General features: G+C 45.5%; 1 protein-coding gene across 1 annotated transcript in view; it reads right to left on the bottom strand.

Annotated features, from left to right (window-relative positions):
* The window catches only part of LOC120835985 (peroxisomal (S)-2-hydroxy-acid oxidase GLO3-like), a 72,639-nt gene that overhangs the window by 31,269 nt on the left and 14,815 nt on the right, over positions 1 to 26,555 (bottom strand). The window contains exons 2-3 of the mRNA XM_040206325.1: positions 25,562 to 25,745; positions 1,924 to 2,078 (exon numbers count right to left, since the gene is read on the bottom strand). Coding sequence (XP_040062259.1) covers positions 1,924 to 2,078; positions 25,562 to 25,745 — 339 coding nt within the window. The remainder of the gene's footprint in view (positions 1 to 1,923; positions 2,079 to 25,561; positions 25,746 to 26,555) is intronic.

Genomic DNA, 26,555 nt, shown 5'->3' with positions numbered 1-26,555 from the left:
TTGTTCTTAAGTATTAGAACCTCCATTATAATCATTCTTCGTGTCCAGACCATTATGTCGTATTTTACCGTCGTTGCCGGCGTCTTGCAGACACGATGAAGAATAAAAGTTCAAACGTAAACATCTACGTTTTCTTCTTTTTCTTGTAGCGGACTTTATTTGGCGGTTTTCATTTTTAGCTGTTGGCGATAAATAGCCAGCATTTTTTCACACATAAACGATTAAGAAGACGATGGCCTATCTCGGTTACTGCAAGAAGCTGGAGATAAACATAATGCAATCACGACCAAACCGAGACCATCGTTGCGGCTTCTTCTTGTTGAGGGCATCAAAGGGGTGAAAACGGAAAGGAAAAGGGAGAATCAAGAGCGTCCCCAGTGCGCAGTGACCACTGATCTCTATAACAATTTGCTGGATCGCGGATCCCCGGAGGCTTAGTCGCTGCAGCGCCAGTGCGGCCACCGTTAAGTTCCGAATCGGCCATTTTAGGGAAGTGTAAAACTGCCGGGTGAAGTGTTGCAGACGCTGGGTGGCCGCGTGCTGAAAGACATGTTTTCTGCTCGTTCGCCGTCATTCGCCGAAGGCGTTTCGGAAAACCGCGTGTAAACAAACGGTTGTAGCTGCCTTCGAGAAGCCGTGGAAATTTTTGCGAAGGTGCCAAACCACAGGAAAAAGGCACAACTCACCGAACGAAAGGTTCGCGGTCAGGCGGCGCGATCAAAGGACACGCCTTGGCACGACATTCTGCGACTCTAAGTATCACGAAGGGCTGCGTCTCTGTGCCTTCGTACGCTAGGATACCAATCAATATTTCAGTTCGCGGGTTAAACGTTCGTGAATGTGGATGTGCCCCTGGAGTAGGGTTTTACTTTACTTTCAGGACTGTATTTTTTAACTTGCGGCTCTCGTGGGCCAAAAGCGAGTTTGATTAAGTGCTGCTCGAAAACCTACCTCCCGTCCAGCGCTGATCCAGTGCGTTGCTCTGTTTGTGTTGCCATGGGACGTGAGTAATTCAGATTTATTCGAGTAGATTAAAAAAATATATATATCAGTCGTTAATTGCGCATAATAGCAACCACTGATCAGTGATGGAAACTTGCCAGAACAGCTGAACGATCGAGAATTCTGCGACTGATATCAATGCAGCAAAGTCATCTACCCGCGACACAGCGTCAATTTTTTCTCGGAGGTTGACCACATCCACGCGGCGTCGATTTTTGATCGGTATTCAAACATGCGAAGGCGCATAGACGCAGCACTTCGGCGTGCCAATGAATGTGCTTGGATCACGTCGCCTGACCGCGTGACTTCCGTTACACGACTTCTGCCATTTTCCTTCGGTGCTGCGCTTTCGTAAAAAGATACATAGGTTCTCAATAGCAGCTACAACTGTTTACACAAAAATGGAAGGCGTTTACAATTCTCTGTAATGCCGAATTAGAGCGCAGTTCTTGAGGACGAGGAGGGAAGGGTATGCCCCTCCTCCCTCTCCCCTCCTCCGCATCTGCTTCCTCCCCATTTAGCGGGAAACATTTTCTGCTAAATTTAACGAGGAATATTCGCAGCTAAAAATGTTTTCTGCTTACTTTAGTGGGGAAATTCTTCCGCTAAATTTAGCGGGGAATTTTTTCGGCTAAATTTAGGGGGGTAATTTTTCCACTAAACATTTCGCGAAACATTTCCCGCCAAAGTTAGCGGAAAAACAAGAATGTGTGACAATCACGGATCTTTCCTAAACACCTTCCAGCGGTGTGGAGAGATGAAAACGATGTTTTACCGCATACCAGAACTGACGACATTCAAGATGGCTGCGCCCTTGTGGATAATATGTATATGTGATGCTTGATAACTTTATCATTTACTGTACCCTTTGCGTGAGGACTATCGCGCACCTGCTTCAAACAACCTTCCATCCCGACTCACCTCTGGCCATGGCTTTCTCGCCCTGGGGGTGAGCGAGCTTCTGCATCGCGGACGGGGCGATGCCGACCGGAACTTGGAGCAGCTGGTCACGCAGCACAATCACGCTCTGGTCTCGGTGACTGACACCGCAAAGCATCCTCGGCCGGAGGCGTAGCCTGCACACGACCCCGCTTTTGTCACCTGGGTATCAAATACTTTCCTAGGTAGAATACATTTCACTCGGCTCATCTACATTAGACAGCACGTCTAGAGCGCTGTCTAATGCCTTGTCTAGTTCCAACTCATGCCTTGCCTAGTTTCAACTCGGCAAGTTCTGTCCGCCTCAAGACCATTAGATTTTCTTGAATCAAGATACACTCCCCTAGTCCTAGTAAAGTATTTGTGGATGCGACTACGCCAAGGCGCACTCCCAGCGTCTCGTCCACGTCGCCTTGTCTCGAGGTACTAGCATCGACGGGTTTCACCTATCAACAAACACGACGACTCCCCTTTCCACCACATCAAGATCAATCCCGACCGGGATTTGATAGACGAGTTTCACCGTCTCAAGCAACATCGACTTTACACTGTTCGCACGTGGGCACAGGCGTTTCTCAACTGCATCAGTCACGACGACGGCGATCTCTCAATGACCATGCTGAACGTTCAGTGTCTACGAGCTCACGACCAGGACGTCGTAATTGACTTTTTAATGACACTAACAAACAGTCTGGGCCTCTCTAAAGCATGTGTGGACCAATCGGAACCATTGCGTGGATACCATTGCGAGCCTTACAGTATGCCTCGTCCACACTTGCGAACTGGCGGCCGGATCCGCGAGAATTCTGACGCCCGGCGGCGAAAGTAGGCAGAAATTCTGGCGGAAAGCGAGATCGCTCTGCGACCAATTTTAAACGCCGGAAAAAAAAAAAAAATAGTCAGAGTACAGGCGAGCTGGTGTAAGTTGAACATGATTGTAAAGAGGAGGCAACGTCTCAATAAGACGTTGCCTCCTCTTTTACTACCTTATGTTGTGTTTTCTTTTCTGCCCCAGTCTCAGGTTTACAATCATGCCGGAAAAAAGTTTTTTCTCGCCGCCCGCCAACCAGAACACACGGGAGAAGTGGCGCTTGCTGACGTCAGATCCTGTCCGAGCAGACGGTATTGCAAATGGCGTGCACTATGTCTGTGCCATCTGTGCCTGCGGTTGCCTCTGTCCCAGTGCCAGCTGAGTGTTAATAGAAACCGTAAAAAAACACGCGGTACTCTATGGCAACACGCATTCAAGGTACAAGGACAATGACTACAAGGACGAGTTCTGGACGCCAATTTGAACTGAATTGGGCACAAGCAGTGCGTACTAGGGTGCACACTGCACATACATTGTCTATTTACTTCATTCTGGAGTTGCAAAAAGAATGTCACGGATTCACTCGGCACTGCCGCTGTTACCTATTTTACATCGTAGCTGTAAAGTGTCTGCGCTACAAGGAAAAAAAATTGCGAGGGCATATTTGGGTAGCGCGGAGACTCTCTTGCACGCTGTGTTTCCAGTACCATGAATACCTTCCCCTTCCCCGTGCGCATATATCGTAATCGTCGTCGAGCAATCAACAGGGATGACGGACTCGAATGAGGAAATAATGTTTGTTAAACCTGACGTTGCAGCTTGAACATCAGTTCTCTAACCCTGTTGCGGCCGTAGCTAAGAGATGTAACGTTGCGCCCAGTAGGTCCGAGGTGATTCTCAGCACAATATGTAGTACCTTTACTGAAATTAACGCGCCCTACGCCTTAACGTATTGTATTTCTCGCTCAACGTTTCTGAAATATCAACAATAAATCATAATTATAATAGTATCAGCTGTTAAATATCAAAAAGCGATGCCTACCACGCCGCTTTCACGTTGCATGCCTTGCTGCTAATCATCCGACCGTAGCGAATTGTGTACATCCTTTTTTTAAAGGAAACCGTATGTCTAGACAAATTAAAAACAAAAATCTAAATCGCACTTATAACAAGATATGAAATTAGGCAAAAAGAAAAATGCATGAAGAGTTGTGCGGGCACCGCTGACGTTCCTACAGTCAAATGGAAACATTCCATGATGGGGATAGTGGAGCCTGTCTACGGGGAGCCAATGTAAATCAAACTCCTCCTCACATCCGAATCTAGAGTTCCAAAATATGTGCAAGTCCCGCTGGTCATTGATTGGGAGCTTAGCTGTAGAATACAAGTGCTGAATAAAGTGATCCCGCAAGCACTATTGTTTTACTGACCTTATTGCATGAATATGTTCTTTTTTCGACAGGCTTAGCACAAATATTGATTGCGTCTGTAGAGAGTGAGTACCGAGGCATTTCTACAACTTAGTCGGTAAAGTGTATCAACGAGATGTGACTGGTATGTGTCATGTTAAAATCATGGTATGCGCATGACGTGACTCAAGTATGAGCAAATAATTGAAAGCAAATCTGATTATATTATATTTGATGTTGTAGAAACCAGCACATTCCCATACGTTCTGTTACAAGTATATATATATATATAATTTACTTCTTGGACGGCGTTCCGAGCGGGGACCGCTCTTTATCAGGTCACATATATATATATATATATATATATATATAGTTTTTATGGTTTTTTTAAACAAATCTGTAATAATAAAAAAGAACCACATATATAAATATATATGGTGTTTTTTATTCTTACAGATTTGTTAAAAAAACAAAAACTACACTTATGCGGTTTGTGTGAGTGATTTATACGCCAGGGGGACATTATGGTGGGTGGCTAATATTTGCGATGAGTCGGCTAATTAATTAAAATTCGTTAACTTTTTAATTAGTGAAAATAGTCATATGGTTCCAATTAGAAACTTGTTGAGCATTGCCAAAAACCCCTAAATCAGAAATTTTTTAAAAAGACTTTGAGCGCGTGAAAAGCACAACAGTGCGCTGAAGTTAATTAACTTTTTAATTAGTGAAAATAGTCATATGGTTCCAATCAGAAACTTGTTGAGCATTGCCAAAAACCCCTAAATCAGTAATTTCTAAAAAGACTTTGAGCGCGTGAAAAGCACAACAGTGCGCTGAAGTTACCACTCGTGGAGCAGGTACAAGGCTGGGGCTAGATAAGAGACGGAAAAATTGCGCGGACGCCTTAACGCAACCGCTAGCCTTGCACCTGCTCCACGAGTGGTAACTTTAGTACACTACTACGCTTCTCGCGCACTCAGTCTTTCTGAAAATGACTGATTTAGTGGTTTTCGATGACGCCCAGCAAGTTTCTAATTGAAAGCATATGCCTATTTTTGCTAATTAAAAGTTAATTAACGAATTTCAATTAATTAGCCAACTGATCGCAAAGATTAGCCACCCCCATAATGTCCCCCCGGGCGTATAACTCACTTGCACAAACCGCATAAGTGTAGCTTTCATGTGTTTTTTTTTTTTAAACTAATCTGTAAGAATAAAAAAACACCCTATATATATATATATATATATATTTAAATGTATCATACCGTGATGGAATTTACAGAACAAACACGTGAAAAGTAGCTGAGTGATGTAAGGTATACTGTTTTAATACGTAACACAAGGTACACAACACTGTGCTGCCAGCATCATTGTTTTGCCTTCGCATGAGCCGGGCTAGGCCGAGTTCCCTGTGCGGGCCGTGGATCACGAAAGGCCACATGGCACGTCCAGCAGCTCCTTGGAATCACGTGGCCGTGCAACACTAGAGAGCAGGTAAGGGCATTAATGTTTCCTGTTCTCCAAAATAATTGCTTTACGAAGATGGCAAAAGAAATTGCTGCAGATTATCGTTAAAATGCGAAAGCATTTTGCACTTTTTTTGTACAAGTAGGGAGAACGAAGAACAGTGAAATTGGGAGGTGAGTGGGGGCGCGCGCCTGGGGGTGAGTTTGAAGTGGGGAGGGGGGTGAATGGTCTCTGGAGTTTGGGGGTGGGTAAGGGGTACTGGATCATGTTATAACGCAACCTACAAAAAAGTGGAGAGTGTTCGCACATTTATTAAGTAAATTTCAGGAAAGCACCAAATAATTTTAAACTTTAACTTTTATAGGAAACTGGAGAGCGCAGAACAAGTTGATACAAGCTGTGATAATTAACTCAAGTTATTTTATGATATGGATACTCACTTTGTTGTGCAGGTAGCATATGAGGTGTGTTAATAAATAATTAGGCGGGTGGTGAAAGCATAATTTACCATTACAATCTTACAACGAACTGTTGTCCGCTTCATGACTCCACCCTCCCCCACCCATACGCTGTTGAATACAAATTGTTGGAAACAGTACCGCAGAGTTATCATGTGTCAGCCCCTGCCGCAGCACCACCATTTTCCTGTTTACCACGTCCAGTCTAAAAAGTAGGTTGCTTTGTGTTCTGATTTTCCCTTACAAAACATCTAAAAGTGAGATGGGGCAATATCTTGCGAATAAGGTGGGTGGTCCACTCCTCTTATCAATTAAAATTTGCTTTACGAAGAGATCATTTTCAGGTGGAGCATTTGCAGAGGGTCAAGGAACGTCCCTCGACATTGCTCTGCCTGCAACGCAGTTTCTAGTCGCAAAGTGGGTTCCAGTGCTGAACCACCTACCTTATTTTCCAGGTATAACCCCATGTGACTTTAACATGCTTTATAGGGCAAAATCAGCGCTGAAAGAAACCAATTTTCAGTCTACAAGGAACAAGTGAGAAAATGATGACACTGGTGCAGGAGTTGACAAATGATGACCATGCGGTACTGTTTCCAATAATGGAAAACTTGTATGTAGCATGGTATAGATAGGGAAGGGGAGAATGTTTGAAGGAACATTTCAGTTGTAAGACTAATTAATAATAAACGGCACTTCCTTCAAGATTGGTTACTTGATTGCCACAGCTCGTGAATTTCCTATGTCCTCTGTTCGTAGTGTGGATTAAACTTTACTAGTGTGCATTGCTGGCTGCCCCTGATCAGGACGCCCAGACCAAGAAAGGCAGCAAGACTGTCGAAGAACAAAGAAAGCGGTTGTCGATCCCAAAAAGAGCTCAGGCACAATGCGATGCCGACGCTGCTTCTTCACGGCAAACCAAACAATGTAAAAAAAAAAAAAAAAAAAAGACCGGGAGGTGAAGAAGCACGGCGGAAAATCACGATCGGTCCGCCGTATTCCGCACAACGGTGCACAAACCTTGTGATGTGGTAACCAGTCGGGGAGCGCTCCAGACAATCGAACTTAACCACTGAAAAATGCGCACAAGGCCGCTGAGCTGTGTCGGACGTCGGGCGTTTTTGAGCGATTCCTCATTTATAAATGAGTGCCGTTCGTAAATGGGCAGTTTGTTTGCTTATTTTTACATAAATAAAGCACCGAATCACAAAATTGTTGTCTTCCGACTTTCTCCTCACGGCAACAAAAGCGCGAACGGCAAAACCTACACGCGTACTCTCTAAGAAAAAAGGGAGCGTGCTTGCTCCCTCAAGGGAGCAAATGCGCTAACACAACCATTGGTCCCCTAGGGGAGCAACGGTGACGGGAGCAACTCTTGCTCCCCTACCGTTAGTCCCTCAGAGTTGAACGCCCAGGAGTAACTTTTGCACCCTTGCATTTAGGCCCCTGGGACTAAATGTTGCGCCCTTACCTTATTTAGTACCAAATTGCGCGCTTACACACCCAGGTGGCGCTAGTCAAGGTCAAATTCAAAGTTGGTAAAAAAATAGTATCGTTGGGGTAGATCTTTTTTGCGCTCATTACGTTCATATACGAACAACTCTCATTTCACATTTGCACACGTTATACACATTTTAACATAGACAAGGAATTAGAACACAGATGACAGACACAACACACGCACAACACATACGCGACGACACGCTATTTCAATCGTCACCTCATAGCCTACCCATGCGCGTTTTATACTGATTATATGAGAGGAGTCGTTTTGTCAGTGACCATCTCAACCGTAAACGACGGTACAAATATGGTGCTGCTTTCGCACCAATATTGTTCTCCAATATTGTTGCTAAACTTTCCAAGGAGTCTATCTCTTATTAAGAAGTAACGGTACACAAGTAATTATTTGTGACAGTCTATAAAACAGCGTCCCCATAGGCTCCCAGGAGCCATGTTCTTCCTTCCCCGCATAGCTTCCCCACTGTGCGCATGCGCGCCTCCGTGGCAACCCCATCGTCTCTTGCGAAAAAAAATTGTAAAGAATACAAAAAGAAAAGAAACCAGAATTTATCTTTTTTGTCTCTGGAAACGTTATTCTTAGAAGTGGCGCGGGGCACGTGTCTCGCGCATTGCCACAACAATGAATTTGGTATGTAGAACATCAATATCATCGATAGCCGAGACTTCCCCGACGATAGATGGCTCTCGCCAAGCCCAGAAAACCTGTCCGCGCCGAGGCTATTGTATTTGAGAGGAGGGGAATGTATTCCCCCTAGTAAAGTATTTGTTGCAACCAAATGGTGGATCGACGTCATGTGAAACTAGCATCTCCTATTCCTTTGCTCATGATGTCAAGCCCGTGAAATTCCAGGCATGCCAAAGCCACCTTCACAAACATGTAGCACGTGCTGCACGCATGGTGCACCAGTTAAATGCCATGTTTGCAATCGTCTATAGCTTTGCCATTTTGTAAATAAATTTCTCCTTCAACTTGCGGTGATATAATTCTCTCGAGAGTTGCCTTCGCTGTGTCCTTTTCACACAGTTGAAGTGGTATGTCGAAGCAAGCAATAAATGGACAGGTACCACCAGCAGTCATGTCTCGTTAATATGGAACCCGTTTATATGGACACCTCGCAATCTGGAGAAAATTTTTAGCGATCGGTCTGCCGCCAGGCAATTCTGCCTTTGTATGGCAGCGAGACATTTGTATTTCTCAGAAAAAATTATCCAAACAAACAGGAGTAGAGTGTGCTGATTTTCTAAGCTGTTTTGTTGTAAGTTAGGGTCTTTGCATCCCCGCTTCAGCTATGGTCTCAAATGAGGTGGATATGCAAATTAATAATAATACAATAATAAATAAGTAGAATTCATTATCCTAGTAAAATATTCAGTGGCGTATCAAGTATGGATGAATGTATTACTTAATTGTCCAGCTATTGTGTGTACTCGCTGAGCCCATCGCTTAAGCTAGAGGGCTCTCCCTCGGTTTTTGTTAGTTCCACACCATATAGGGGGAATTTTTACCCCAGTCTAAAATCAAGTGATATATTCGAGTTTTTTTTCAAGGATAATGACATGCCATTATCCTTGGTATAGTTCAACTGTCCAGTTAGTAAGTGTGGTCTCCTAATATCGACCTCCAAAAGGAGCTTGGTTGGTTGTTAAGCGTCAAAATTACAGGACCCGTTATATATCGGAATTGGTGGTAGCTGCTTTCCTGTAGGACGACAAAGGGACAAATACATTATGTTTCTTGCATCTTGCTATCCCTAACGTGTGACTTTTCTACAAATATTTCAAATTGCAATATCTGCTTTCTTCACCAGAATAGAACACCAAGTGTGCATGCCATCTCAAAGTTGCTGTAATCACAAAACCTATCCATTCGTGCTTTCTCAGCAAACTCAAGCCAAGGAGCGGCCGAGGAAAACTGCAAGTGCGACCGGAAATGACGAAGGTGCTTGCACTAGTGGTACGACATGCGACACCCTCCTCGTACAACCACCGACGTCGACATCGGAGCACTTGTGCAAAATCCACACAGCTTAAGGCAGATGATGGAGGACATCGTTTGTCATATGGCGGTTGTACAAAAAAAAAAAAAAATAAACAACTCGAAGGAAGTTATAAGGTGGTTGAAGAAAAGTCTCCCAGGTGGAAGAAATCCTCCAGGACCTCCAGTGGCAGCAGCTCATCATCTGTCTCCGAACGCTGAAAAACAGCAAGGGGAAGGTGACGAGAGAACAGCACCCTCCAGAGCTAAGGTGTTTCGCTCTTAGGCTGCAGTTCTATTCAACCGAGGCACACGAATATGTGAGAAACACTTTCTAGCTGGCACTTCCCCACTTGTCTTGAATCCGGTCATGGTACAGCTCGATCGATGCCGAGCCTGGGTTCACCACTGAAGCGTTCCAATCCCTGCAGCTCACTGCTAGAGAAAATGAAAAGAAAGGCAACAAAGTTATCTGTGCCCTGCTCATGGATGAGATGAGCATCCGAAAGCACATGCAGTGGGATGGGAAGAAGATAAGAAGATTTGTAGACGTCGGAATTGCAGGGTACAACAATGGCAACTGTGACGGCGGTGCAGAGGACAGCAGCGACACCCGTAAGGATGTTGGCCCTCAAGCCACTGATGCTCTTGTGCTGATGGTTGTGGCTCTGAACGACTTCTGGAAGATACTCTGCGGATACTTCTGGGTCCGTGGAATGAGTAGAGCAGAGAAGGCCAACTTAGTAAACATTTGCCTAATGATGCTTCATAATATCAGTGTCATTGTTGACTGCTGTACATGTGACGGGCCCCGCTTCAACTGGAGTATGTTCAGAACACTCGGGGCTGAGTTGGAAGATCCGCAAGAAATGAAGCCCTGGTTCCCACATCCTGCCACTAGCGACCAGAGAGTCTTCATTCTAATGGACATCTGCCAAACTCAAGCTGCTACGTAATGCACTAGCATCCCTACAAAGGATCAAGGATCCCGATGGACGCTCCATCAGGTACTTTTTCACAAAATGCGCCGCAAGACAAGGACAGAATAAGTGACACAACTCTGTCCTTGTCTTGCGGCGCATTTTGTGAAAAAGTAGTCATGTACCAACTGGCCCATCTGTCACTATTGATCCATCAGGTAGTAGTAGAGAGAGCAGCTGAACAAACTTCAAGAGGAACAAGGCCTGAGTGCAGGCAACAAGCTACGACCAGCCCATATGGAGTGGGACCGTCGAAAGGTGAAGGTGAATCTTGCAGCACAAGTGATCAATTCAAGCGTTGCTGATACCTTAGAATTCTTTTAACATTGATCTCAGGGACCGAATCTTCACCGACAGTGAGGCAACAGTGAAGTTCATCAGGAACTTTGACACGCTGTTTGACGTGATGAATTCAAGAAATCTTTTGGCCAAGAGTTTTAAAGCGTCCTTGGAGATGAGTTGACAGCACCTATGGATGCCCCCATTTGAAGAAGCAGCCAGGTACATCCTCGGCTTGAAAGACGTTCGAGGTCAGCTGCTCTATCTCACCAGAAGGGAGACTGCCTTCGTGGGATTTCTTGTGGCCATGAAAACCTTCGAAGGCCTCTGCGAGACACTGCAGGTGAGCAGGTACCTCTCATGAGGTACCTGGTTACCTGCAAGTGCAACCAGGACCACCGTGAACTTTGTTTTGGTGCCACCGGGAGCAAGGGAGGCTTGAACAACAATCCCACGGCTCTGCAGTTTAGGGCCACTTACAAGAGGCTCTTTGTGCGCCATGAGTTGCAACAAGTGAAGGGCAACTCCACTGTGCAGGATAAGACCAGCATATTGCATATGAGCACGAAGGCAACCCACCGTGATGACACTAACCATGAAGGAACCCTGGAGGACTATGCAGTAGCTCGTCGCTTTGGCTTGGTGATCTTACCCAAGGAAGAAGATCACGACGATGTTGACATCCCGAACGCTACGACTTTGTCCTTGTATGCGGAGAATGTCGCCGAGTACATCGCGGGCTAGGTTGTCCGCATGTTGCGAAAAAAGGTAGCCTGCCCAAACTGCCTGGCAGCCCTGCAAGAGCAACGGGGAACTGGTGGCCAGCCCCTGAGAAGGAAAAATCGTGGCGAACTGCTCGTCCCCTCGTCTAGTGTGCAGACCATCTGTAAAAGTTTAGAGAAGTGTGTAAGGAAACTGGAACCCGGCAACAACGCCTCCAAGGGGCTGATTCAGCAACCACGACTGGAAGCTGCCATTGTATGTAGGGATGTGGGGTTCTTCACAACGTTGCTGAAGAGACGACCCAAGTCTTCAGAGGCCTTGATGACCACATGTACGAGATCCGACCAGACAACAACCATGTCGTTCGACTGACCAAGCTCACGGCCTCATGCTACTTGAAGACCAGCCTACACCGCCAAGCGAGGCAATTAACAGAACAGAGTGTGGGTCCAAAGATCAGGTCAAAGAAGTTGCGCACTGTGATTTTACTGGGCCAGCGAAAATTCTGGTCGAGATTTTATTTACATTATTCTGTTCGAATTATACGCGATAAGTGATCGCATTGTATAGATTTAAATTTATTGGCTTAGCTGTTTGTATTGTTCATTAAAACAAATTAAACAATTTATATACAGCTATACTTTGAGCTGGTGCTTGTTCCTGTCCTGACCCCCCGCCCTATAAGCGGCTGATAAAACAATTCCACATTCACAGAAACAGACTCCTGCACCTGATTGAACTTTAAGGCTAGCCTTCCGGACTGCAAGGCGAACCCCCTTGTTTTTAATGTGATTCAGTGGCTCGGCCGCACAAGTGGTAACACTGCCAGAACCAGAAATTCGCATCCTGCTATTTTCCGTCGAAACAACTCACATCTCAAATCCCATCAAAGCTTTTGTTCTGTTTGTTTGTTTTTTTGACGGTCCGTGGGGGCTACAATTGTAAAGGAAAAAGAACACTGCTCATGACTAACAGTAACTCGCGACAATTTCCCAAATGATAGCGAGCACATCCACGGCGTCTCTTGATCCGTATCCAAGAGTTCGGGAGCAGAAAACTTCACCATCACCAAAATCCCACCACCACCTGTCAAAACATAATCGAACCGCGGAGGTGCTCATTCGCGGCACGGCGTTTAATGTTTATTCAACTCTGGAGAACTGGCATGCAGCACAGAACCACACCCATGTTGATGAGGAGAGGCGTCGATACAATGTGAATGACACATCCTCGCATTTGCGGTGGTGCCTTGCATTACACCTTTCACACTGCAATGCCGCCACATTATCATACACCCAGTGGGAACAGGGGGGCAGGTGGGCCGCGGGCCGGGATTGGGGGGCACGTCCCCGGCGATGAGAAGGAGCCATGTTAGATACGGTTGACGATGGATGGAGCCAGCAGGTACTAGGCCTAGCGCCTGCCAACCGCAACAATTCTCCGCGGACAGCGAGGCTGGACGCGCTTGGCGAGCCTGCTGTTTTCCACAGGCATGCCAGCAGACGTTCACGGCCTATTGATGACGGGGGGGGAAGGGGGGGCAGTTTTTGCCGAAGGCGTGCTAGTGCTATAAAACACAAGAGGAGCCGGAGTTTCGCAAAAGCGTGTGCACGCACCGCCATCGCCCAAATCCGCTTTTGATGCGAGCCGTGCTGCGTTTCCCCGGTGCTGCGATTTCATGAAACTTGTGCCGGGTCCTCAAAGATGGGGCTACCGTTCAGGCCGGCTTTCAACAATATGTTTCGTCGAACAATTTCAACCAAGCATGAAATATCACCCACGGCCATTTTTATGGCAGGCTGCCACTGCAACTGCCCCAACGCTGTCTGCCGTGGATGGATGACAGTGGATGCACCACAGCCGTGTATACAAAGAGTTTGGTCAATGGGAGGCGCGGGCAGAGCCAGGGCGTGCGTCAGACTCGAAAAGAGGGCTTGGCATGCTCTCTTGACGAACCAGAAGCCGAAAAGAATCCCCTAGCGGTGGTAGCGAGAAACAGTTTTGATCAAAGGTATATGTTCGTAAATGGTTTTAATAAGCGCGTAAGTGTGAAGTGTAGTAACTCTTCGTGGTTGGAAATAGGGTGCACGCCTTGTTTTGATCATGATCATGCATAAAGATGTAAGAAACGAATTCGCCGCTCAACTCTGTTTTGCTCGGGCACAGTGTGACCGCTCGGACAGCAGTTTCCCGGTCCTCGACGCTTGGTGTACGGATTATGTCGATCGATCCACTAGTCACACTTTTCCACCATCATTTTGGATGAGCGTGATTGAAACATCACGTGTACCATATTTTCAGTCACCGAGAGTCACTCTGATGCAGTTATCAGGTTTGTTTCTCGCGACCATCGCCAGGGTATTATTTCCGGCTTCTGGTTGGTCACATTCGAATTTCTGAAGACGCCCTGGAACACGCCCAGCCCGCTTTCGGCCAATGGCCGAAAGCGGGCTGGGCGTGTTCTATTTGTCCATCCCCATTTGTGTTCCATTTTTTTCAATCCCCATTTGTTTCCTATACTTCCCAACGAATGGGCAAACTCTCTACATATACGGCTCGGGGATGCACCAGCTGTACCCCACAGTGAATAAGCATACAGTGGTCCCACTCAAGGCGACTTCCGGTAAACGGGCGTTAGGCAGCGCCTTCCACCACATATCGCGAACTAAAAACTTCTTTTGTTTCTGATTTCTTGTTACAGAACGCCGTGTAAAAGTAATCGTCATAAAGCAAAGTCATTACACCAATAATACTAATTTTTAGAAACATAAGGCACCCGATTATTTTAGGGAAGGAATAAAAGAATGCTTGACCTAAAACCGTTACACGGTTACCCAGGGTTGCGACCAATGAGAGGAGTCGAGGCGCCGGGCTACGGGCTGCTGTGGAGATTGCGGAGTACACATGCGTTTTTGGCGTTCAAATTCGAAGCACTCGAAGCTGACAATAAAGCACCTACTGAGAAGCTGGTAAGTTGTCTATTCTAAGTTTTTTTTTTTGTTTTTTGTTGCAAATAGCATAGTGTTATAATATATTATACTTCGCTTCACTGAAAGTCGTCGCTTCCGTGTGAAATATCGCTCAGGAACTCGCCGTTACACAGACTAATGTGCATTAAATTAAAACAATGTAACGATGAATTATAAACGTGTGTATATTAAGTTTTATGAGATGCTGATTTCCCTCCTTGCATCGATGAAGCTAGTGCCGAATCGTCTTTCTATTCGGAATCATGAACAACCAAGTAACCTCGGCTTTCCGCGTGTAGAGAGAGGCTCGAAACTGATGCAGCCCAAACGAAACTGAAGAAATCGTTGAGCGTACTCCCGCGTAGCAAGTTTCGATTTAGAATTTACTGATCGCGTTGATTTTAATGCGTTCTCAATTGGTGCTCTTGAAATAAGGGCCCGAAACTAGTGCAAACATATGTGATCGTTCTGGTAGGGACAAACCCTGGTTCAGTTCGTGTAAAAGAAAAAAGATATTCCTCGGTGAACTGCTGCGTTGACAACGGCACTACGTCTCCTTGTCAATCGGTGTTCGGGAAGTATTAAGTGTTCACATCAGCTAAAAACACACACACACACACATACGGATGTTGTTGCTCAAACTCTCTCGCATGTTCTGCTCATGGTATCAGTCCGCACAAAACTAGAGATAAATTTATCATTTAGGAAACCTTGCACGACTCTTGATCCGCAAAAGAGCTCCGAGCACTCAAGAAAGCCTGTGCTTCTTCTAAGCAACAGAACGTATGACACGAACAGTCAGATGCTTTCAATTCCGTAGAATTTCTGAATTGCTGGAGATAATGCTGTGTGCATGCAATTTTGAGTTCGTATTTACTTTTGCAGTACATATATGATTTGATGTGCTCTATTTTTCGTGCCTCTTGGTGTCCTTGTGACCTGTCAAAATGTGTTGCACTAAGCTGTGTGTTCGATCATCGCGTTTCGCACGTGCCCTAAAAACTGCCATCCACAATATTTCTGTTAAAAAAGTTTGTCGGCTTTGTTTTATGTTTGTAAATTGACCGGCATTCGTGCAAACTTTGTTGTATTGCTGTATGATATGCTATGTTTCTGACTCTTTTTGAGTGAATTATACCATGCAGAGTTCGCTTTTGTTTTCCGATGCCGAGTGTCAACCGGCGATCAACGTGGTTCTGCATTTCTACCTGTCAGCAACATAACAGCAACATCGCGATGACAGTGTTGTGCGTTCTGAACAGAGGACTGGAATGATCGCCGATGTGACCGTGTGTTCGCGTATGAGTGGTGTGTAACAGCAAGATGAAATGACGTAAACTGTAGGGCATTGATGCCGCTGGTCGGGCCGCGATCGGAGGGGACGGAGTGTCGCAGGCTAACACCTCGGTGCAATCGATCGACCTGCGGATAGTCATGTTAGAACGCTGGTCTGAACCGTAGCTCCTATAGACCGTACAGTGGTCAGTCTGACTGTCGTCTGCGATGGCCTGTTGTCTCCACCCCGAGAGCGATTGCGCTCTCGGGAAAGGACTGAATAGTATAAAAATATGACGGAACATACGTATATTTACAGTTTGGAATTTTAGCATTTCAGGAGAATGGCAGGTGAAATCGACAAACAAAAACGATCCTTCATTTTGGTGTTTAAATATACTACAGTTTCTGGAGCAACTGCCCTCCAAGTGGCGCACTGGGATGAACGCTAGAAGTTTTCGAGCTCACCACGGCGTAGCTACGTACACTTAACACTTGCCGCAAGTCGCGGCTTTGACTGCAATCAAGCTGTTCGAAAAGCGATTTCTCTGCCAGTGAAGCATCGCTTCCAGCTGAGTGAATACCTTTCTACAGAGCTAAATTCAAGACGACGATTGCAGCCGCACACGAATAACACAAATAGAAAAACAAATACTACAATATAAAAACTGGCTCCGACGTGCCGTACGGGGAAGCAAACACATGGCTTGGAATCGCAGTGGAGCGGCTTGTTTTGTTGACTTTCAAATAATTACGGCATCAGCGTTTACTTTTTACTAAGAGATTCATCCCCTGAGTCGTTCAAAATACTCTTCGAGGTATGACATTATTGAAAAAAATCAACATGCTGTGAATATTACCTATTGCTCACGTGCATGATCATCAAGAAAATCCGTACCTTCAAACCGACGAGTAGAAAAGACGGAATCGCAGAGTTCGTAAGCGGTAATCTGGTTAGTGTGCTGCTGCATTGATGTCTATGTATCCGCTGAAGAGCTTCATGATGTTTCCGAGCCGCGGTTTGGCCACCCCTGAGGTAGCACGTTCAATTCGAAAGCTTAAAGGCTGCACAGTAATGGGATTGTTTCCAAAAAACTCACAAACCTGCACTTGCAAATAGCACCGTAAGAAGAGTGTTGTGTATCAAAGTAGACCCTGTACGCATAGGTGAAACTGAGGTACTGGCGGCGCTTTTCAAGTGATATCTGTTCCGTGTCAACATACAAACTAAGAACAGGCGATATGCGAAATGCGTCCGTCACAAGATGTAGACCAAGGAGGTGAACCGGATCTAACATTCTCAAAGGAGTTGCCGAGCCGAACCATACACAACTGAGCCATAGTCCAGACGGGAGCGGACCAGAAAGTTGTACTAGTGTAACAGGCATCGTCTGTCTGAACCCCAGAACATATGTAAATGTAGTTGAAGGATATTGAATGACCGCGAGCACTCCTGTTTTAGGTGTTTCAAATGAGGAACAGGTGAGCTTTCTATGAAAAAGTATGTCCAAGAATTTGTACTCTTGCTTTACGAATATATGAATAGTATTCAAATATGTGGGGGGGGGGGGGGGGGGGGGGGGGGGGGTCCAACACCAGTTCTCGTCGAATAGAAAGAGGGACGCGGACGGTTCTTTTCTGGAGAAAACTCAAAACCATGATCGTCGGCTCATTCCCTCATTTTGTTTATTGCGAGATGTAGTTGCCGTTCAGAGGAAGAGAGATTACAAGAACAAATTATATCTCTACATCGTCCACATATAGCGAGTGAAGTATTGATGGAGGTATTACCTTAGCTTTTGACTGCAAAAAGAATAACGCTTAGTACTTCCCCCCCCTCCCCCCCCCTCCCCCCCCCCCCCCCGGCCCTCCCCCCCTCGGGGACACCATTATCTCGGACAAAAATATTAGACCGGGTGCCACCCAAACAAATATAGAAAGTGCACGCTCAGTTGAACAATTGTGAAGACAACGCAATGCGCCGCCACGAATCTTAAGGTTTAAAGGTCCCGAAGGATTCTCTACCGCCATGTTGTGCAATAGGCCCCCTGTAAGTAAAAAAGAAAAAAAAAAAAAAAAAAAAAACAAGACAGAAGCAATGATGGCGATTTACGAAAGCTGACACAATTGACGATTCCAGGCAAACCATGTGACCTAAAGTGGAACGATAAGCTAAGAAGCCACACTGATTGTTGTCACAAACATTTCAAGCTTGCAAAAAGTACACTAGACGATTGATGAGTCGTTCATAAGTTTTCCCTGCAGCTAGCTTGCCAGTGCAATCGGGTGATAGCTCGTTCGAAAACAAGGGCCTTTGTCATGTTAACGTAGCAGCTTGGGCGAGTTGGTTGCTCATTTTTACACACACTGCAGCACACTACAGCAAACAACACTCACTCCTTACACACGAAAAATAAAGCAAACTTCAAACAAACACTTTTGTTTGAATTTTGCTTTATTTTTCGTGTGTAAGGAATGAGTGTTGTTTGCTATAGTGCGCTGTAGTGTGTGTAAAAATGAGCCTTTGTCATGTTTCAAAAGAGGGATGATATGAGCGCATCTCCAACAGTGAGGCAACGATGAAGCTTTCCAGAAAATGTTTAAAAAGCCCAACACGCTATGAAGACATTCCTGTGTGAAGTGTTTTAATATTTCGTAATAAAGGCTGCTTGCTTCGTCTCAAGAATGAATTTGCTGCGTCTAAGGCTCCGCTCGCTCGGTTTGCACCTACGCAAGAGCCTCCTTCATCCTGGAGTGGCCTCCGTCCCTGGATTCCACTGTAACACCTGGGCCTCCATCTACCGCATCATGCAGATATCGAGGAAAGAAATGTCCCTAGAGGTCCACCTTCTGGGGAGGGTTCTTCCCAGCCGCATGACGAACTTGTTTGGCCTTGGCTTCCGCTCGCATCCTTCGTACCTGTTCATCGTCGACGCCGCTTCTCGCCTCCTTGAAGCTTCATGGAAGGAAGTGATTGCTAGAGTGACTGCCTCCTGCCGTAAGCTGAACGAGACGAAGTTTCAACCGCCAGTCCTGTTGTGCAACACTGCTATCTCGTCCGACACCATGGAATTTCTCTCCAAAGGCCCCAAGTTCGCCCCAGACCTTCCTACTAAGAAGGTTGATCAACTCGCCTCAGTACATCAAGTCGCCGCCGCCATCCCAGAACCACAGAGGCAAGATTTTCTCGGCTCCGCCTTCCGCGCCGTGTGCTTCCACCCACCTCCCAAGCCAGGCAAGATCTCTCTACTCGCCGCTGTTGAAAAGCTTCGTCAAGAACACCTAAAGCTGTTAGAATCCGATAAGACGGGTGTGTTTGTTGTGTTAGAGGAGGGAGATTTTGGAGATAAGGTGAACGCCGCCCTTTCAAAGAATTTTCTCAAACTGAAATCGCGACCGTCTGGGACCCTCAGGTCAAGAGCTAAACAATTCTGCTCGTCTTTGAACCTGTCGTCCCTAAAAACCGCCATTAGTAGTTCAGCGAAGCAGTACCTTTCAGTTTTCTTCACTGCAAAAACACATAAGACTGGAGTCCCCTCCGAAGTATTGTGTCGGAAAAGGGTTGTTGGCAGAAGCAGCTCGGGCTCTTTCTACAAAAGCATCTGTCCTGCATCCACTTCCCTCAACCCATTAGAGTGTCCAACTCAATAGAACTCATCTCTGTCATCAGTTCCCAACATTTCTTCTCCTTGCCCCACTCTATTTTTTCACTTGACATAGAAGACATGTACAGTATTTCAATCTAGATCCTACCGCTTTGCTTGCCTCAATCTCCGACACCATTTTTGAGCACGGAGCTGTGGATTTTCAGAATTCCTCCGGTGTCTCCGTTCCTGGATTCGTGGACCTGATTCATCTATACCTCCAGTCCACCTTAGTCGAACATGAGAGAGCGATCTACCGCGAAAAAAAAAAAGGGAGTTTGCATCGGTTCATGTCTCGCCCCTGTTCTCAGCGAATTCTTCCTTTTATTCGTTGACAGAGCTATAAAAGCACAACTGGACATCTCCGCGCCTGGCTGCCATGTTTTCAGATATGTAGACGATTACCTAATCATTCATCCTGCTCGGACTTCTTCAGATAGCATTACAGCAGTTTTTTCCGGTTGTTCGTCAGGCCTTACATTCACGAAGGAAAAACCATCGAATAAAGGTCTTCAGTACCTAGATTTGCGGCTTCATGTCAGTGCCACTGGACTCTGCTGGGCCTTTCAACAAAGGTCTGCCAAACCTGTCCTACCGTTTTCTAGCGCCCATTCGAAGTCAGTAAAACACGGTATCATCAAATCGTTGTTTTCTTCATCCTTTACGAAGTCTTGCTGTCATCTTTCAGAAGACAGCTTCGAATTGCAGCACATGAGGCTCGTCGGGGCAGGGTTTCCCGTCGACCTTCTCCAATCTGTAATGGAAAGGATGATTCGCGGGCCTGATCGCCAGTCACCAGCCACAAAAAAGAAAGCCCGATTCGCCGTCATTCCTTACGTACACAATTCAGCCCACCGGATAAAATCCATCGCCTCAAAGTTCGACACGAATGTTGTCTTCTCGTGCCGCATGCGTCTTAAACAACTCTGTCAACAAATGAACAACGACCGGATTCCGATAGGCTGCACTGTCAAACACGAAAAGAAATTCGTTCCATGCGAAGAGAAGAAAGTTTACTCCATCCCCTTGAGCTGCGGCCATCAATACATAGGACAGACCGGCAGATGCACCAATCACAGACTCCGCGAACATCACAACAAAGTTTCTAAGGCCTGTCCAGATTCTTATCATCCCATAGTCATACATGCACGTTCGTGTTTGCGTTGTCATCCCCTCTTTGATGACACAAAAATCCTGGGGGGGGCATGACAGCAGATTCGGCAGAGAAATCATAGAATCATTCGTTATGACCACAGCAAAAAACAACGTGTCAAACCCTTCCCTCCTGCTGACGAAAACTGAGGTTGAATTTTTAAAATCCAAGATAACCCTACCACCCTGACTTGCACTTCGCGTTTCTTATCTTTCCTTCTCTCCCCCTTCTCTCCCCTACTCCTACTGGGTATAGTCGGCTGCTCGCTTTTGAAAGTTTACTCGTCTGTTGCTAGTTGAAAGATGTGGTTGTGTTGTCTCTGTTTTAATTGTTTTATTCTTTCTTTATCCATGACTTATACCAACACGCTCTTCTCCCGAGCATAAGTATTCACATGTGTTGGCTGATGCAGAGGCAGCTGTTGTGCTTGCGGAAAGCAATGTTTACCTCTATGTTGCAATGTGCTAAGACAGGCTTTTTTGTAGACGTATAAAGTGAGCGCTGGCGTGGCTTCACGAGACGCACACCTGGCGGAGGGAGAGAGGAAAGGGGAGAGGAGAGGCAATTGTTGTGCTTGCGAAAAACAACGTTTACTTCTATTGTTGCAATAAGCTAGGATGCTATTTTTACTAGGCGTATAAAGTGAGCGCTGCGTGCCCCCTCCATGACGTCACGGTAGCTAGTCCAGCGCGCTGAAAAGCGACCGGGCTAGTTCGGCTTGACCAACACCACCTCCCGATTACGTCAAAACACCAGACCCTTAATCTTGTGTGCGTATGTAGACCTTTAGCGTGCTATATTGCCGAGCGCGCAGCTGACCAAGCAGACAGCGTGCTCGTGGCCTAACGGTTATTGCGCTTACCTTGCACGCAAAAAGCCGAGGTTCGATTCCTGGTGTGGGTACGCATTGTTGTTGACTCTGTAATGTTATGTTCTGGTGAATTCGAGAACCGTGTTGGCTGATTCGAGGTTCGAGGTTAGAGTGTTCTACGCGACCAAAAACGACGCTCCTGCAACGATAAAGAATATCCTAAACGTCGTTATCGACAGCCACAACGGTTCGGCTCTCGTCGATACCGGAGCAGACTACTCCATCCTGAAGGGGAGGCTGTCCGAATGTTTTCGGAAAGTGACGACGCCGTGGGATGGCCCACAGATACGAACCGCCAGGGTATATCTTATCACACCAGTAGGAAGATGCACTGCTCGCGTAAAGATTCACGGCGAGACGTGTCGGGTAAAGTTCGTCGTTCTACGACGCTGTCCCGAGGATCAGAAAACTACGGCAGCCACGTCAGCTTCAGTGCGTGTACTCTCCGACCACGTAAACTTGCCACCACGCTCGAGTGTACTTGTGCCTGTCGGGATCGAAAAAGGCATCGGCGGAGAAGCTCTGCTGGAAGGTAGCGTCCAACAGCTCCCTAGAAAGAAAGATCGGCGTTGCAAGAGGCACTAAACAACGTGACATGATATGACAATGTCACGCCATGGCGTCAGCTCACGCCAGGTAATGCGTGACGTGATGCACGGCGGGACGTCAGAGTCGTTTCCAGCGGCATGACGCAAAAGTGGAATATTTTGGCGGAGTGCCGAAAATGGCCCGCGTCGATATCAAGCGCGGTTGACGGAGCGAAACCTGCGATGTAACCAATCGCTGTAAAAAAAAAAAAAAAAAAAAAAGAAAGGATGTTGCGTGCTTGGTTGATTTAGCGAGCATTTTCATCATTGTCACTGTTGCTCGGTGGTAGAGACTCTCTGCTGACTCTCGAAGCATGGCCTAGGTGCTTCGACGTAGCTGACGCCATAACAAGAAACGCGCAGGCTTTAGTTTCCAGAAGGTGGCGAAAAAGCCTGACTGCTGAATTTTCGGCATCGCCTGCACGCAGAAAGAAAAAAGGTGAATTCTTACACCCCTTGTCCCATATAATACACCCCAAAACTTTAGTTCGACGTACAGCGCACTGACCTTGAACCGACAGTACCAACTTTTAGGAGCGACTTGATAGCCGAGTTGTACAACTTATTAAAATAGCTAATGTATACGTCTGACTGACTGCAAACGAAGTGACCGGGGTATTCCTAGTGTTACTGCAAAACCTCCGGTGGGATTTTTCTCCGTAGCCTCTGATACGTACCTTATCTGATTAATATGCTATATTCCACCGTCATAAAGCCTCTCGTAAAAGTGGAGCCCATCAGTTTGACGTCAGCGCGCTGTACGTCGAACTGAAGTGTTGGGGTGTCATATATGCGACAAGGGGTGGAATGGCAACGCTTGTTTTCAGAGGGCAAAGAAGGCCAACGCGGGGCATATATTGGGCGGAAGTGCTGCGGCAGCCTTCGGCTGGGACTTCTGTTCTCGCTGACTGAACGCGAGTCACGGCCGAACGCTGACTCAGCATTTGTGTTTAATCTGCGCCACGGGCTGGCCTCCAATAGGTGACGTCAAAACTTCAGTCTTTTAGCCTTACGACCTTGGAGGTGTTGGGAAGGACTGGATATAGAAAGGTCGGTACAGATTCACAAATGCCATCGTCACTTTCGTTGAAATGCACGTATGAAAGATGTGTTTCGACCTTGTTTCCGTCAGTATTGAACAACCTGCTATCGGGTTGGCAGCCCGGTATCAGTCAAGCTAGCAATGCAATAAAACCGTCCCGGTGTAAAGAGAAAACTGGCGAGGTTTATGGGATGAACCAGCCGCCAAAACATCGGAAGGCAACCCTGTGCGCATTGAGATCAGATGCAAGCCGCGATCAATCGCACATTACGCGAGTGTGGAAACGCTGCTCCATATTAAAGATTTATCAAGTTTATAAAATGTAATATTTAGGGGTATTTACGCGCCAAACCAACGAAGGTCATCTTGCACGCCCCTGCGGAGAACTGAGGATTAATTTTGATCACCTGGGGATCTTTTTGTGTGCATGCGGGCGCCTCGAGCCGGGATTCGAGCCCGTCACCTGGAGATCCGTAGGCCGGCGCTTTGCCTCGGAGCCACCGAGGCGGCTATTAACAACTTGTATATAACACATTGGTTATAGGAAAAAGGTCAAGTAACGAGCATCCCATTCCCGTGCATACTATGGGCCGCACTTCGTTTGAGACCGTTTTTTTTTTTTTTCCCCCTTTTGTAATTTGGTGCAAAGCATCAGGACAGACACCGCCTTGGCCCACTTAATTCGAAGCACAGGCTGTACAATACTTTCTTATACGCGTCTTTGCTTACTTTATATTGTTCCTTTATCGCCTATGCCGCGAAATACGTACACTGACATATCTTAACGAGTGCATACGCTTTCATTTCGTTAGATTGCTCATAGCTATATTTCCCAGAGATAGGTGTCAAAACGTGTCTATTTCTTACCGCACTATATTTGTTCACTGAAGAGGGACCGCGCGGTCCTCTTTTGAGTTTCTGTGGTCCTTCGTATATATACATACATATATATATATGTATGTATATACGAAGGACCACAGAAACTCAAAAGAGGACCGCGCGGTCCCTCTTCAGTGAACAAATATAGTGCGATAACAAATAGACACATAAAAAAAAAAAAATATATATATATATATATATATATATATTAATTTAGTCATACTTTTAAGGTTGAAGCATTACAGAGAGTCCACAGATTTGGGAATACGAACATAAAAGTTGTAACGCAGGCTCAACACAAGAATAATTATCTAGTGAATTAAAATCCCTGACTTGCTATACTTCGAAGGGGGAGGGTGGATTAAATCACAAATGATTTTGGAGATGAAGAAACTGCAGAAAGAGGAAGTGCTACATGAGGGTATGCGAACTTTGCAGTTATAGTCAGGTGTGAAGATGATGATGGGGTCATTAATTAGTTGAGAATTTAGATTGGAATTACTGTAATACATTTTATGAAGTAGATAGACAAGAGATCATACCCCGGATAGATGAAATGAGAGATTACATGTCATTGACGTGACATTGTCATTTGATTGACATAGCTATCATCGTACGTTAAGTACGCCGTGCTGACCAGTTTTCAACGGCTTAATATATAATATAGAAATTTCTGCACCAGGATGCGGGACTAGGCATGGATAATCGAGTTTACTTCGTAGTAAACTTTTGTAACGTAATAATTAAAAAAAAAGTTGGTGTCGCGCTAGATGTTGCTGTTATTTTTTCTTTTTTAACTTTGCTCTTTACAAGTGCTGTCCCCCCGAACACATCATTGTCCCCTTTAAAGGCAAAGGGACAACTTTCGCCTTTTTTTTTCTATCTTTTTTTTTTAAGTGGGAGCAGTTTTAAAATGTAATTGCCATATTAGAAACGCCTGCCTCCGAGATTTCCATGTTCTGGATCACAGGATAAAGACTGTCTTTAATCCCAGGAAGCAAACTGTCTCATTTCATAGGAAAAAGACTGATAAAAAAGAGTTCTACTCATCCAAGGCTATTATAGAAACTTATTTTTTTCTCAAGTAAGACATAATGCCAAAACGTTTCGATGCGCACACGTTTCGCGCGCCACCCTTCTCAGCACTTTCCTTAACATTTTGCTTCGTCCTTTCTCAATGAGTTTTGAGGCTTCCGGGGACGCCTCTTTTTTTTCTCTTTTTTTATACCTAAGAGTAAATTATAATATACCTCTCTCGAGTGACGAGGGCCGTCTAGGAGTTTGTCTGCGAACTACAAATGAAGGGCAGCCAAGCAAGCCTCTGCCCGTCAGAACATGTCGGCATCGTTCCGATGTATCCGGTTTCATTGTTCTTTATGCACCGTACCACCGACGCTCAAAAAGAATCGTCGAAAAAGACGAAATACGCGCTAAGGCGACAATGTTGGTTGTGCGGAACGGTACCCCCCAAGAATGGTGACAACACGAAAAAGGGCCGGGCAAAAGGTTTACGCAGGCACAGAGGCTTGCTGGGAAAATTTTCATTTGTGGCGCCTGTTTGGTACCTTCCTTACTTTCTGAAGGCTTTCAAGTTTTCGGCCAGCGTCACTTCTTGGTCTGCTCCGCTCCGGTAGTAGCCTGCCGCTCCTGGATTTCGACTGTACAGGGCTTTGTATCCAAGGTTTACAATGTCGTCCATGTTCACTACCTCAACATCTTCCTGAAGGTAAGGCTTGGCGATTCCAGTGCCTTGGCATGCTGCGAGAAATTGTATTGAACAGTTCGTTAGATGCTTCTTTGCGCGAACCGAAATAAATGGGATTGTATTTAGAAACTCATAATCAAGTGATGGAAGTGGCGGTGTTTAGGTGTTTAATGGTGCAATATAAGCACCATTAAACACCTAAAATATAAAATTTAGGTGTATAATGTTGCTTATATAAAATTCAAAACTTAGTACCTACCTGGTTAAAACAAATGTTGTACTATTCCTTATTTTACTCTAAAATTAGTTATGGTATATTGATCTGGGGAACAACAACAGCTAGGAACTACAACAAAATAGTTATATTACAAAAGAGAATACTACGTATATGTGAAAACTATAGGGGTGATAAAAAAAACTTAAGCGCACAGTCACTTTTTGTAAAATACAATACGCTCAAGGCTGACCAGGTTTACTACTTTAAACTGTTACAATGGATACACAAAAACGAACTGCACACCACCCCAACAAACAGCGTGAGCGCATATACGCTTCGAGATCCAAAGATAAAAATGCCCACCATAAGAACAAATTACGGCCGAAAAACTTTAACTTTTCAAATAATTGAAATTCTTAACAATACAGAATGGAACATAGACTATAACACAACTTTCTATAAATTCAAAAGTAAATGCAGAACGCTTCTGGTTGGTGGTGCTATTACATTTTCATTGTGAAGTTTTCTTTTTCCATTTCTAGTTTCTGAACTCATCTTATTCGTGATCTCTATGTGCATGAATTTAGACCACTATTTTTTTTTGGTCAAAGTTTTATATTAGTGACCTACCTGAGTGTACATTTCT

Source organism: Ixodes scapularis, unplaced genomic scaffold (genome assembly GCF_016920785.2).
Source record: "Ixodes scapularis isolate PalLabHiFi unplaced genomic scaffold, ASM1692078v2 PGA_scaffold2__306_contigs__length_199485367, whole genome shotgun sequence".
Classification (NCBI taxonomy): Eukaryota; Metazoa; Arthropoda; class Arachnida; order Ixodida; family Ixodidae; genus Ixodes; species Ixodes scapularis.
This window is presented reverse-complemented; position numbering and strand designations above follow the sequence as displayed.